The 15,201-nt window shown below is 44.0% G+C and overlaps 1 protein-coding gene across 2 annotated transcripts in view; it reads left to right on the top strand.

Annotated features, from left to right (window-relative positions):
* Window positions 1–502: 502 nt before the first annotated feature.
* The window catches only part of LOC108604085 (polyadenylate-binding protein RBP45C), a 30,557-nt gene continuing 15,858 nt past the window's right edge, over window positions 503–15,201 (top strand). For both annotated transcript variants that reach the window (XM_017993362.1, XM_017993363.2), the window contains exon 1: window positions 503–1,445. In XM_017993362.1, the coding sequence (XP_017848851.1) occupies window positions 902–1,445 (544 nt within the window). In that variant the 5' untranslated portion in view covers window positions 503–901. The remainder of the gene's footprint in view (window positions 1,446–15,201) is intronic.

Below are 15,201 nucleotides of genomic sequence, written 5' to 3' on the forward strand. Positions count from 1 at the left end.
CTGTTGTCTCTTGGGCGCGCGTCTCTCATAAAAACCAGCAACGCTCTGCTCTGAGTCTGGCTCTGGCTCTGGCTCGACGAGTGTTTGCCTGCTTTTATTATTATTATTGTTATAATTTTTTGTTGGCTCAGCTCTACACTGAGCGCTCTGCTTTGGCTGTGAGTGTGTGTTTCTGTTTTCGGCACTTAAGCATCACGTTACGCATAATATTTTATTTTTATATGTGCTGTGCTGCTGCTGCTTCAGCCTCGAAGCTTTGTTTGCTTGCAGGGAATACGCACTGTACACAAATCGTAAAATATTAAATTTAATTTTTGAAATGATGTGTAAATGTCTAAGGCCTGACGGTTGATAATGATTGTGCACAAAATATGACTGACTGACAGTGCCTGCCATAAATTTGAGCATTAGTGAGCGACATCATAAACTTTAGCTGTAGACTCCAGATAAGCTGCAATTTTTTGTATTTATTTTTCATACTAAAAGTTCTGTTCATTTTTAGCAACCACATGACATTTTTGCAAACAAATCTCATTGGTCTGTGATAAGTGAAGGTCGAGCGAAATTAAAAAAAGTTTATATAAAAAAAAAAACACAAACACAAACACGAAAGTTAAATGCGAGCATAAACCACAAACGAGAAACTTTTGAAATTAGTAAAATTGTAGAAATCATTTAACGCTTCAAATAATTTGCATACAACACTGAACAACAAACAAACAAATTAAAGTGCGGTTTCACACAAAAAGGCAAAAAGAATTAACAAAAAAAATTGTTTAGTCAAATTATAATACAATTCCAAAATAACAGCTGCGAATCGGCACTTCATTAAACATCAAAGCGAATTGCCGCAAACCACAAACGTGCAACAGACGCAACGAGAGCAAACAAATTTGATAAAATGTTGGCAATGCCCACGCTGATGATGCCAGCAACTGCACAGATGACGCTCAGCAGTCAGCCACTGTCGGTGGCCGCCAAGCCGTACGAGACTAAGCTGCTGGCCATACACCAGACGCACTTGCAGCAACAGCAGCAGCAGCAGCAGCAACAAGCGCCTGCCAATCAGCAGCAGCAACAGCAGCAGCAGCATCAGGCCAAGCAGTCACAGCAAACTTCGCAGCAAATGTCCATTGTGACCACTCAGCAGCAGCAGCATCCACAGTCGCAGTCACCGCATCTGCAGCAGCAGCAATCGCAGCAACAGCAGCAGCAACAACAACAGCAGCAGGCAGTTGCCGCTGCCGCCGCAGCAGCAGCCGCTGCTCATCATCAACAGCAGCAGCAGCAAGCAGCTGTCGCCGCTGCCGTCTGTGCCGCTCAGCAGCAAGCTGTGGCCGTGCAACAGCAACAACAGCAGCAGCAGCAGCAGCAGCAACAGCAATATCAAATTCACTCACAGCAACAGTCGCCGCAGCAGGTGCTGAGCGTGTCGCCCAAGCAGGGTAAGCAATCGAATCGATTAACTTTTATATTTGAATAATTGCATAATTAAACTATAACTATTTATGTGCATTGGTATTAGTGTTTGGTGTGTAATTTGTTTGTTTACGAGCCATTTGCAGCAATTGAAGCATACTTATCGATCTGGCTTTAGTGCCAGCAACTAAACAAATACTGCGCGTTTATAAATAGTAAAGTAGTCTAGCCTAATTCCCAACGCATTTCAGCAGTTTTACGACGAATCATAAAACGGCGTTGCCTGCCCGCCGTAAAACTCGAGCAAGCCTATAATCGTTGTCTCTAATGCTATTTCGGCTTCAATGTCAAAAGCTTCGACTGGGCAGGTAGCTGGGACACACAATTATAGTGCCTAGGTGTTTACTTTCTTTATTGTTGTTGTGTTAAATCAAATAGAAATCAATTTGGAATTATTGACAATTTCCACATTGGCATTGGGTTCAGCGATTTGATTTCCAGGCTTCTTCAATTTTTTTCTCTGTCGTCTTCGTCTTCGTTGGTATTGTGACTAAACGAACAGCAAACACACTGCCAAGCAAACAAACTAAAGTCGAGCCAGACGCCACACGCTCAAACTGTCTGTGTGTGTGTGGCAACAAAGCAAATACAAGCAGGATGTGCCTGTTATCATTGTTGCTGCTGTTGTTGTCTATTTTTTGTGTAACGCCCACAAAGTGAAAACTGCACTAAGCAAATAGCAGACGACGAAGCGAGCGACTCCGGTTTGAGCCAAGACGAAGACGAAGTCGACACGCTGCCAAGTTGGCCATGTTAAAGTGTGGAGCGTACTACGTGGCGCATAAGTAACAATGCATTTAAACGCACGTCCACACTTGACCAGCTGACAGCAACGAAAGCTGCTGGCAAACACTGAATTGGAAATCTTAACGAAAGTCGAGTTGACTTCAATTGAATTGAATCGAATCGAAGTTTCGCCCAAGTGCAGAGCGAGCGAGAGTGAAAGAAAGAAAACTTTTACGCTGTTGCGTTGCGGCAAATTTGTTTTTAAATTTGCGATGCTCGACACTCACTCGTTGCCGTTGCTCGAATGTCTGCAAAAATTTTCAATTGAATTCGTTGTAAGATGCTGAAACAAATTGCCAAAAAGGGCAGACGGAAAAAATTCGGTAGCAACAGCAGCAGCACCAGCAGCAGCAGCAAGTTGCTGTTGTTGTCGCCAAAGCAAACAGACAAAGGCGCATTGTAAGCAACAGCAGCACCAGCAGCAGCAGCAGCAGCAATAAGGCAAAGGCAACGAGCAAACGTTGAATTTGGATTATAAAGTGGCCCGGTGTCGTGTCTGACTCGGCAGCTATACATAGCTGGCGTAATGTCCTTCTTTGTTAAGCTCTAAGGACGTTGACTGATGCGTTCGCCAGGCGTTTGGCACAGCTGCCAACTAGCCGCCATTGTTGCTGCTGCTGTCGTCTCGTGGGCGTCTGAACTTTAAGCAGGTGATCGATTTTTCTCTTTGTCACTTGCACTGCTCGAAACTTGAACGTGAAAGCAGCAGCGCACTTAAAGCTTTGATAAAAATAATCTTTAAAGTGGGCAAATTTGCATAAAATAAGTTGTAAATAAAATGCATGTGAGTAAACTTAACTATTGCTTAATATTAAGCAATTGCTAAGCATTTAGTTACTTGAGTTGCTGCAAGCTGCTGCAATGATTGCCAAGTAGAGCGAGAGCGTCGCAGTCGCTTTGTCCATTATGGGGCATTATTATAGACGTTAAGTACGTTTGCTGGCGTTATCTACAGCGCACTGAAGCAGACGCCTCTAATGTCTCTAATGCCCGTAGTTATGCTTCTAAATATGCCAGCATCGATGCCTCGACTTTTTTTATAGAATGTGCTTTGCTTTAGTTGCTGTTGTTGTTACTTTTAACTTGCTGTGCTTGGCTTTTGAACGTTGTCGTCGTCGTCGCTGCTTGCAAGTGGTCAATGGTTTTGAAAATTGAAAGCCATATATCAATTGCCAAGGCTTAGAGCAGCAGCAGGCAGAGGCTGGCTGGCTGGCTCGCTGGAGAGTTGCAGTTGTTGCTTTAAGTTGTTGTTTCTTTACACTCTTTGCTGCTCTCTTTTGCGCCTTTCTTATGGGCTTTCATTTATTTGCTATTAACCTGTCATTGTTCATTTTTATTATTGTGTGGTTTTTATGCTTCCCAGCCAACCAACCAACCAGCCAGCCAGCCAGCCAGCCAGCCAGTCTGCCTGGCTCTTGTTGCAGTTGTGTCTCGCGGCATTTGCCGTCACTTGGCAACGTTGCACATGTGTCTACTGCTCGCTTTTTATATGTGTGTGTGTGTGTATATCCTTTGTGTGCGTGCAATAAATTGTTATTATCACCACGTTGCAGCATGTCGCTCTCGCCGTCGTCGTCGTCGTCGTCTTCGTTATGTCCCTTTGGCAGCGCAGTGGCAAGATTTATAACTTTTATTATTATTGCAGCTTACGCAGCGTTTAATATTTTTTTTGCCGCATTTATCTGGCAGCGCTCAGCTGGCAGTTTGACTGCTTAGTTCAGCGAGTCGATGATGTCAGAATCAATCATACGCCATGTTAGCACACCTGCCAAGCTGTCGCTTATTGTTAATTTTTTAATCAAGCGCTGAGCTAATAACGCATCGACTGTCACTAATGTTCGCTGTCTACTTTGGCTTTACTGCAAGTGGAGTGCGCTCACTTCATTTAAGGACAATCGGTAGGTCCAGCATGGGGCTGGAAGACAGATTAGTATGCAGGTTCAAGTGCTAGCCCAGTCCGTTCTGCAGCCGACAGAATGACAATCAACGGATGACGCCTTGTTATTAACTGTGGGCAAAAAACTTTTGCACCAGATGCAGTTGCTCCAGTGCCATAGAATGCTCTGCCTGCTATTTATTTTTTCTGCTTTGTTTTTTAAATGCCAACAAACAACAAAAGCAGCATAAGGCAGTTTGGACAGCCGGGATGAGCATACAACTACGTAGCTAATACTTTAGCAGCCGGATTAGGTTCAATTGGAGCGGGCAGCGAGCAGTAGAACTACAGACTGTGACAGCAGCAAAAGAGAGAATGAGAGAGAGAGAGAGAGAGAGAGAGAAAGCCATAGAAAAACTCTTGTACACAGCATTAAAGTTTAAACGTTGGTAAATTCCAACAGCTTCCGCTTAGTTTGTGCTGCACGGACAACTTGTAGCACAACAACAAAGCAGAGAGAGAGAGAGAGAGGGAGAGAGGGAGAGAGGCAGACAATGAAGGGCGAGGCAGGTGCGTTTATATGCCCAGTGCACGTCCTGACTTTAAGTTGATTGCAAGGCAGAAAATCGATGCTGCTGTAATGAAATTTGAAGCGTAGCTAAATAGTTTCCATAATCGATTCATAGACTTGAATTTGCATCAGCAGCAGCAACAACAAAAAATCGATGCTGTTCGCTTTAAAAAAAAACCGCTGCTGCGCTCGAGGTCAACTTGGGGTCATGCCAAGCAGCTGCAACCAGCAACGAGCAACGAGAGCAGCCGCAGCCGCAGCCGCAACAGTCGCTGAGAGACGCCTTGGAGCCATTTTGACATTTGGTCGCATAGTGCCTTTGTCTTTGGCGTTGACGTAGCAACAAAGCTGCTGACCCACCACCCAACAACAACAACAAGAGCAGCAACGAACAGTCAGGCAGGCGATCCACCTCAGTCAGCGCCGCTTGGTGGTCACACAATTCCCAAGCTGCTGGCCGCATTTGCACAATGCAGCGAGCGCATATGACATTGTCACTGGCTGCTGCTGCTGCTGCTGGTCATGCCACAACCCCACAGCAACACCCACAGCAGCACCCAGCCACCAAGTGCGAGCGAGACAGCGCATCAACGTAGCACTTTTTAAAATGACTAACGGCAGCTGCGGTAGCTGGCAGCGGTCGCACACAAAAACCCACAAAGCCACATCCGTCTGTGTTGCCTGCTGCTTAAAGCTCGAAGAGCTCAGGCCATGACCTTTGTCTCTCCTCCTCTCTCTCTCGCTCGCGCTCACTCTGTTGTTGTCTCTGCACTATTTGTTTGCCGCGTGACCAGCCAAACAAGCGGACCCAACTGAATAACCAATCCAACCCCACAGACTCATCACCATGTCCTGCGCGCTCTGTTTGTCGCCTGCCCGTTCGCTGATTTGTATATTTCGCAGCAACATAATTTATTGATTGAGTGTTTGTCCAGTCCCCAGCCCCAGCCCCATGGCTGCCCATTCATTGTCTTTGTAGATATTTCTCTCTTTTTTTTTAAAGCTTTTTGCATTCGGTTTGATTTTGTCAGCTACGCTTTGTTGCGCTTTTCGCCAGCTCTTTGACTGCTGTTAACTATTTTTTGTCGTTCGCTCTCTCTGCGCTGTCTGAGCGCTAAAAATTTAAATTGGTTTGTTTTGTATTGCGGCTGCTTTGGCTGCTGCTGCTGCTGCTGCTGCTGCTGCTGTGGCTGCTGCTGGGCTCCTTCTGTTTTTAGCAGCGCTGCCATAAAATTGCAAATTGCAATTCGTCGCCATGACTCGTTTGCCTGACACTGCCAACCGCTGCCAAGATGCCGCCCCCCCGCCCGCTCAGTTTGTTGCACGTTGCGCATCGTTGACAAAGTTACGAAACTGTGGTAAATTTTATTTGAATATCCAATGCAGCTGCCGGCGCTGCTACTGCGCTGCTGTTATTGTTGCGGTTAGGCGAGCGTTGATGAATGAAGTGCAGTTAACACTCGACGAGCGTCGTCGCCGCTTTTGGCTTTGCTATTCTCATTTTGATTTGTTGCAACAGCAACAGCAAAAGCAACAACAACAATCGTAAGAGCAGCAGCTTGTGCGTTCCAATTAATCAAGCCCGGCAGCATAAGTCTCCTATTTTATTTTATTTCTTTTTGGGCAAACAGACGCAGTAGAAGATTGGCAGCCATTATGCTGTCAGCCTCAAAAGATAAGCCAAGCGCACAATTTTTAATCATATTGGGATCAGTCTATGTATGCCATGTCAAACTTGTTGAGGCCAAAGCCAAAACCACCAGCACCACCAGCAGCAGCAGCAGCAGCGGCAGCGGCAGCAACTAGGGCACCCGCATCAAAGCTCCAACATAACAAGCGAGCCCCAACAAACAAGACAAGCAAACAAGACAACTTGTCGAGCAGGCAACGTGGGAGGTGTTGCCGTTTAATGATAACAATAAAACAGAGCACACAGCGACGGGCCATCAATGTCACAAGTGGGTCCCTCCACACACACACACACACACACAAACCTGGATATATGAGACACTTGTGTGTGTGTTTGTGTGTCTTTGTTTGTTTGTTGTCTCTGCTTTGAAAAATTGCGATGCCAGGCAGCAACAGCAGCTTTAAATCAAAAAATTATATTGTCATATAGGCAGTCGAGCAAACAAACTCACATACACACACACACAAGCTGAGTAGCAGCAGCAACAAGCAGGCAAGCATGGCTGGTAAAAATTAATTTATAATAGGCATCCTTTATGAGATGACAAGGATGCTGAATAAGATAATGGCATCAACAAGCAGCTGGCAGGATGAGCAGACAAATGGCGCAACCAGCACCCAAAATACCAAAAAAAATAAAAAAGGCATCGAACTCACTCTAGGGGGCGTGGCAGTGGCAAAAGGACAGGGGACTTTGGCTTATGCTTGTTTTGGGGCTCTGGCAGTTGCGGAGGCGTTGGTCGCATGTTTTGGTAAATAACGAAATTACTTATCGCCCTGCAGCATTGAAAAGTGGCAAGCCAGCGAAAATGTTGCTTGTAAGCTGCTGTTAATACGCAGTTCAAAATGTTGCTCTGCGTACGCGTGAAAAGCCGTCGATTTGCTCTAAGACAGTAGTGGGGAAAAGCAAAATAGATGGATCAGTCCCAAAGAGAACAAAAATTAAAAAAAACAACAGACCTCATAGAAAAAAATTCTATGATTTATTGAGAAGTTGCAGTACTTATATAAATATAATTATTATAATTATAATTATAGAAAATTATGTACATTAAGTTTATATAATTAAATCAATGCTAGCTTAATTTTGTATTATTTTCAGAAATTTTTATAGAGATAAGAATTCGCATACTCTTATACTTTTTCAATTTTGAAGATAACTTTCAATGCTAATGGATATTATATTATTTTTTGTTTTGCCTTGTTTTGTTTTATTATATAATATAATAAATACTTTCCCCAAAAATGCTGCGAAAACTCTTTACTGACTTTTATTATAAATATTTGGAACAATTGTGATTTAATAAAATAAATTACGCAAGACTTATTGCACTCATGAAATGAATACAAGTTGTGTAGTGCTCAACATATTATCCTACCACATAAATAATTCCAATGTTTTGCTTGCAATTTATTTATTATTATTTATTAGTTATTTTATTTATATTTGATTGCTTTCATTAAAACGCGCAATAATAATTAATAAGCCTTGATGAGCTTGCGTTTTATTAAAAAGAATCTCAGTAAAATAAAAAAAGTACTGAGCAGCTTCAATGCTAGACATTCGCTTAAAAATGTCTATCCAGAAAAAAGCTAAAACGCCAACACTGTCTGCAGACAAGCTATTAATTATATAATTGCTGCAAATCTGCTTAAAAGCTTTGCAAGCACCTCCCGCCCCCCCATCCATTGGCAGCAGCAATTTTTTATATATTCGACGCCCCAAACGTCACTTGCAACTGACTTAGGGCTTATCTTTTTGAATTTGAAAGGTATATTTATTTAATGTCGCAACGCAACATTAAGTTAATGTACTAAATGTATTTAATATGCAGAGCGACTGATAAAAGGCGAACGGCAATAAAAAAATATCTTATGAGCAAATTATGTTTATTAGCGCGTCAAAATGTCAACATTATGCATATTAAAAAAAGCAAATGCTATAAGCATAAATAAAACTTAGGGCTGCGCACCTTTGTGAGTGTGTGTGTGTGTGTGTTGAAAGACAAAAGGGCATAAGGGCAAAAGGCCAAAGGGCACACACACAGACGCAGCACGTGCGGCAACAATGGGCGCATTAGCTTCGTTCGCTGCTGCTGCTGCTGCAGATATAATTCGATTTGTTAGCCCACAGCCACATGCCACTTGCCACATGCAGCATGCAGCATGCACACGAAGCGAATCGAATCGAATCGAATCGAATCGAATCGAATATGAAAATCATTGTTGAATATGCTGGAAAATGCTTTTGTACTTTGTACGCGCCAGGGCCAAAGCCAAAGCCAAACAAACAACGCAACGAGCCAAATTACAACAATATGACTGCAGCAACATTGTTGCAACACCGAAACGAGCCACGATGCATGCTTAATGTAATGCACAATGACAAACCCCCACACACACACACACACACACATACACAGTTATAAACAGCGTATAAAAATACTTGCAACGACGGGCAACGACGATGAGCAGCGACTAGAGACGACGACGACGACGGCTGCTGCTGCTGCCCCAGCAGTAAAATTCTGACTGCCGCAATTGCAATTGCCAAAGCAAAAAGCTGTGCGCATGACGCGCGGCTGCTCCAACCGCCGCCAGCTGGCTGACTGGCTGACTGGCTGGCTGGGTGACTGGCTGGACTGCAAGTGCCTGGGTTTATGGTTCGACTGTTCCACTGGCTGTCAGCCCAGGCGGAAGCTGACGAAATGTTGCCGATGCGCTTTGCTAACGATGTGGGCAAAAACAACGCAACGCCTACGACGACGACAGCAGCAGCAGCGGCAGCAACAGCAGCAACAAAATTGCAGCCAAAGTAACTTTCTCCACCTTCTCTTTCAGCTCTTTTGAAAAGCCTTTCTTTTTCTCTATTTTGTCAGTATGTGGGCGCGCACCAAGTGGGTGGGGGTTGCATTATCTGCAATTGTGTGCGTATGTTCGTTCGTTCGTGTGTCTGTGTCTGTGTCTTTGTTGCTGTTGCGTTTTTATTTGCCGCTTGTTGTTTTCTATTTGCTGTTTCGCCTGCCTTTTTGTACAGCTTTTTATGCACTTCTCGTCGGTTGGGCGCAAAACTTTTAAATTAGAAATTTTTGTTAGTGGTGGTGGTGGCTGCTGCTGGGCAGGGGAATTGGTGGAGTCCAGCAGCAGCAGCAACTGCCTAGCACTCAATAGTTTCTCTACGCTTTCGCTGTTGCTATTCTTGTTGTTGTTGCTGCTGTTGTACACTTTGTTAGTTGGTTAGTTTTTGTTTGCTGTTGCAATTGTTGTTGTTATCGTTACTGCTCTGGTTGCTGTTGTGTTGTTGTTGTTGCTGTGGTTTTCATTGACACTCGCTAGTTGCTACTATTAATTTTTAATTTTTTTCTTTTTAAACTTGTGTGTGTGTGTGTGTGTCGTGTCAAGCATTTTGCGGCTGCTGTTGCAACTTGCTGCTGAAACGTAAAGTTTGTAATGCAATTTGGCAGCTCGTTAAGAGGTTTCCACCATTGATGTGGTCAGAGTGTGAATTTGTATCAAATTGAAAGGGCACAACAGTATCGAGAGAAACGAAACTTTAAGCGCCAAGCAATTGATAAAAGTGGCAAGTGGCAGCTTTAGAATAATTTCGCATTTCTTGCGAACTTCTTATCAACGCATACTTATCACAAAAGATGATGTGATTGAATTTATTTCCCCAAGGTGCTGCCGGCCTCAGATAATTTTGCCAGTTGGCATTCCGTAAATTGTTTCTTGAATAACACTCGGGCCATGCCATGCCAGGTCAAGTGAAAGCTATGCCAAACGCTTTTTTCGGCCAGCCCACGCCCACTCACGCCCCTCGAACCGCTTTCAAACGCACACACAACACAAAAAGGTTGTCATGCTGCCAAGACAGCCGAGCTGAGACGAGAAGTCGAAACAACAACGTAATACCCAGCTGATGCCTATTAAGCACAGCATTTGCGGCACCCCACACCCCACAGCCTGCCACGCCCACTCGTCGCCCACTTGCTGTGCTTTGATTTCTCAGGCCTGGGTGATATTTTCATTTGCTTGATTTGTTTTGGCATAATTTGTTCAGGTCTTGACATTGCTTTGCTTTCTTCTTCATCGTCGTCGTCGTCGTCGTCGTCGTCGCAATTTCACATTTCATGCTGCTTGGCTGCCTTAAATTATTTTCACTTCTATGTAAATATGTGTGTATATGTGTGTGTGTGTGTGTGTAATTGGCATTGGTACGCCGCAAATCAGCAGCATTTTTGCGTCGTTGTTGTTGGCCTTGAGTAATGGCTGCGTGGGCCAACATTAAGCATACGCCCTGGTTGGCTGGCTGACTGGCTGAAGTGACGACGCAACGCACGTAACAACAATAATTTCAGCTAATTGCTCTCTGAACAGCCATTTCAATGCGAAATGAATTCTGTGCTGAATTCGCTGCAATGCCCAAAACGAGCAGCTTAGCAAAATGTAATAAAATTACGCATACGCAGTGTGTGTGTGTGTGGCACAAAATGCAGCCAGTTGTACGCATAATCGGGGTCAGAGTCTAACGAGCTGCCCCATAACACAATAATAGTCCAACAGACAGCCAGAGAGACAGACAGACGAACAGAGAGTCCGTCTGATAGTCGAAGCGGAACTCAACTCAACGTTAGATGCTTGTCATGCCTGCTATGACTTTCATTACCATTCATATCTAATCACAGTAGTAGAGTTCTCTGTCCTCTGCTGTCTTCCATTTAGAGCTTGGCTGCAAAAATTAAATTTGTCTCTTGACTGACAAATGTCCCCCGAGTGGGCAAAACCAGAAAAGTACTTGACGATACGTAAAAGTCAAGTCAAATTGCAAAAGGGGCGCCCGCCCGCTTTCTATATCAAGTCAGCTTGTAATACTGTTAACCGGCTAAAGATACTGTCACTGTAGTGGGCACACACACACGCATACGCACACTAAGAGACTTGCAGCTATATCTGCTGCTTTCTATCTTTGGGTGGACGGCAACTTCAACGGTTTCCATTTCGAGCAAGGGGTGCAGCTTGGGTGCGTCGACTGCGACTCCTCTGACTTATCTTGAGTGAAGAGCAGCTGATGTTGATGATGATACACACTCAAGTGTGCTCTGTGTACAGCCAGCCAGCCAGCCAAGCAGGCAGGCAGTTGAGTAAATATACGTAGACAAGCACACATACACACACACACAGGCTGCTTACTTATTTATGCCAATTTTGTATGCGTATTTACATGTGTCTATAAGCCGAAGCCGCTGCTGTTGCCATTGTCATTGTCGACTTTAAGACTTGGCTTTAAATCAATTCGTGCTTATGGCAAATATTAGATTTAGGCTTAAAGACATTATGCAAAGCAACGAGCCAACGAAGCGTTACAGTCTCTCGCTCTCGCTCTCGCTCTCTGGGGAGCCTTGAGTTGCACTCACATTGGTTTTATTTCATTAGCTTTTGTGTCAATTTAAATATTTAACGAACGCTCGCTTTTGGCTTTAAATTGTCAAAAAATTGGGCGCCAAGGCTGCAGATTAAATTTTGCGCTCTTATGAATGCGCGTAGCTAATAGAAGCACCAAAGCTTTGCCCGCGCCCGCTTCCTTGCTCTGGCAGACCTTAGCGCGCTGCCGATTCCCGACTGTGTGATGCTCGTCAGTTTCAAATGTCCAAAAAACAGAAAAAAGCGAAGCACAAAAACAGAAATCCAATTTGCCAGGCGTGCGCTAGCAATGCCCCATGGACGAGCGTTCATAAAAACAGCAACGAGCACCAGGCTACGAACCAAACGAATAGCAAAAAAAAAACAAAAAACACATTGGAAAGCAAGACTGGCATGGCTAGCATACAAAAAACTGGCGACGGCTGGCTACGCAGCCGGGGGAGCTTGTCCAGAAACGTGTAGAAAATAAAAATTTCTATTTAAATGGCAAAAATCAACAAATGCAACGCAACACAATCTAAAACACAAATCGAAATTAAATGACCGCACTTGCACACAAAAGCGCGATTCACACACACACACACACACACACATATACACACAGGGTTTGGTACATGGCAAAAACAAGCCACTCACGAAAAAAAAAAAGAGAGTAGCAGGGCAAAGCGAATGACTGAAATAAAAGTGCAGCAGCTGCGCCAGCTCCAAGGGGAGATGAGACAATAGGGACGTACACACACACATATACAACTTTACTGTGTGTGTGTGGGGTGAAGCGCCACTGAGTGTGACAAATGCGTCGAGTTGGCCATGCTGCATTTTCAACATTTCATTCAGCGGCTGCTCGCGTACAGACTTTTGAAATTTCAACTTTTTTCGTTTTTGTTGTGCTGCGCCAATTTCAAGCGCTTTATATATTTTTGTGTTTTGTGTTTTATTGTTGCACGTTTGACTGTCCCCCATGTATTTTGGGCAAATTAAAACAATTGTAAAGTAATCTACATTTGACATTGATAGAGGACATGGCCAGAGAGTTGAATGCACTGCAGTCTGAGCATCAAACACCTTTTGTTGTCTGCCAAGCTTAATTAATTAGCCGCCAACGTGCGAAACTAAATAGAGTTGGGCAACAACTACAAAGCTGAAAAAGGCTGCGACTGTTAACAGCCAAAGGCTTAACAATTAAAAAGCGCAGACTTAAAAAAGCAAAAAGCATTGCTGCCTTTCAGGCGTTCAACCTGTGCGTGAAACCCCAAACTACACACGTACTAATGACACACACACACATAGGCATAGTTGAGTTGTAGCCGCTGTTTGACCCAAGTTTTTTACACTGACAAATTTACAGATGGCATGAGATTTGGGTTTGAGTTCAGTTAGTTCAGCTGCTGCTGCTGTTGCTGCTGTCGGCGCTATGCGTTTACCGTTAGCATGTGCTGCTACACGCAATAACAACAACAACAACAATTGTTACAGGGGTTGTTTTGCTTGGGCTTTGTTGCTAGTATCGGTGGTTGCTAGACAGCACCGCAGAGTTGTCTGTGGGGCTGCGGCATGTGCTAGGCTTGTGGGCAATACATCAATGCGAATCAAAGTATACGCACTAATACTAATACAGTCATAAATAAATAAACATAAAGTTGCTCATAGCTCTGTACAGTTGAAGTTCAGCTGAATGCTGTTGCAGTTGCTGCTGTTCGAATTTCAAATAACAAACATACGCAATTTCCATTTCGCTTTTCAGCCACTCGATAGTCAAGTGTGTTAGTGTGCGTGTGTTAGTGTACGTGTGTGTGTTTTCTAATTTATAAGCCAACATGTTCGTTTGCACGCCTTGGGAGCAGTTTAATGCATGCGTTGAGCCACAAGCTGATCCAGGCCCAGCCCCCACCCCCATGACCTTATGTCTATTTGATTTCTGATACGCAAATTTTGCTGTTTTTCTGCTTTTCTGTTTTCTGTTTCTGCTTCTGTTTCTGTTGTTGTGCCTCTGCTTTGGCTTAGCTTTGGCCGTGGCTTGCATTGTCTTGTCCTGCGACGCTTTCTACACAATTGTCAACACACACAAAGAGACAGACACACACACACAGATACAAGCAAATGCAAATGCAAATGGCAAGCTCATCCTCTGCTTTCTCTTCTCGCTACCCCGTCGAGCCTTGTAAATTGGAAAACAAGCGCCTATGACTGGCATTTAAATACGAAATTTGCACGCGAGCACAAAAACCTCTACCGCTCTCTCTCTCTTTTTGTTGCTCTCTCGCTTTGTCTTGGGTGCCCCACACACACACACAGCTTGATTGCTAAATAAGCAAAGCCAACGCAATTCTTTCCCTTTCTCTGTCTCTGTCTCTATTTCTAGCTGTGCCAAATTTAAATCAAATTATTGACATTTGTTTAAAGGCAACGCCAGGCGACTTGCATACTAATGACTTAAATTTTTCGGCTACTACACACAACGAGCGATTTAAAGTCAAGAGCAGAATCAGCACAAAATGAACAAAGTGTGGCCCTTTTGCTGCTGATAAGAAGAGCTGCCGACCTGGCCATGGGCAGACGAGACATTGCCCCAGAGGGAAACGGAAATGGGACTGCGGGTGGAAAAGCTCAACAAACCCTTTTTGCCACAGTTGCCACTGACTGAGCGACTGAGCAACTGAGCTGCTGTTGTTGTTGTTGCCAGTGGCATGTTTTGTTTTTAATAGTTACTGAATCTCATTAGAATTTAGATGAGTCTTAATGAGTCATTGTTTTACACGTTAGACGGTCGCGACGAGCTCTACACAGACTACGGTTGCGACTAGCAGCAGCAGCAGCAGCAGCAACAATAATAATAATAATAATGATGACAACGCACACACACATACAGACGAACACACGCACGCATACTTAGACTCGAATAGTTCGTATAATGTTGCGCCCCCAAAAAGTTGCCAAAGGTAACAAACGCGCTGTCAGCAGCGAACACAAAACTTTTTGTTTATCTCTCTCTGTCTCTATGTGGGAAATGTATTCATTTGATCTAAGCTTGCCACAGCATTGGAGTGAGCGAACTTTAATGCCATGTTGTGAGCTTATAGTGAAAAGAATATGCTACCAAAGTTGGGTTTTAATGGCGACAATGTCATCAAGTCGAAAGTCCTTTGACTGCAGTTTTCATTAAGCAGACAGCTAAACAAGTTGATTGGCTTTCCATGTGGCAGCTGCAGTAAAGCATTTAAAGTCTGGCGTAATTAAGTTGAAATTAAAGTGCAAAGTTTGCTTTAAGTTAACGCCAGTTGCCAGTTGCCAGTTGCTAGTTGCGCGGGCTAATTAGATCTTTTAGTTTCGCTTAGCTGCGTCCAAGCTGCAGGCGCAAATGAACGAAATTAAAAGCACA

The sequence above is a fragment of the Drosophila busckii genome, chromosome 3R, assembly GCF_011750605.1.
Source record: "Drosophila busckii strain San Diego stock center, stock number 13000-0081.31 chromosome 3R, ASM1175060v1, whole genome shotgun sequence".
Classification (NCBI taxonomy): domain Eukaryota; kingdom Metazoa; phylum Arthropoda; class Insecta; order Diptera; family Drosophilidae; genus Drosophila; species Drosophila busckii.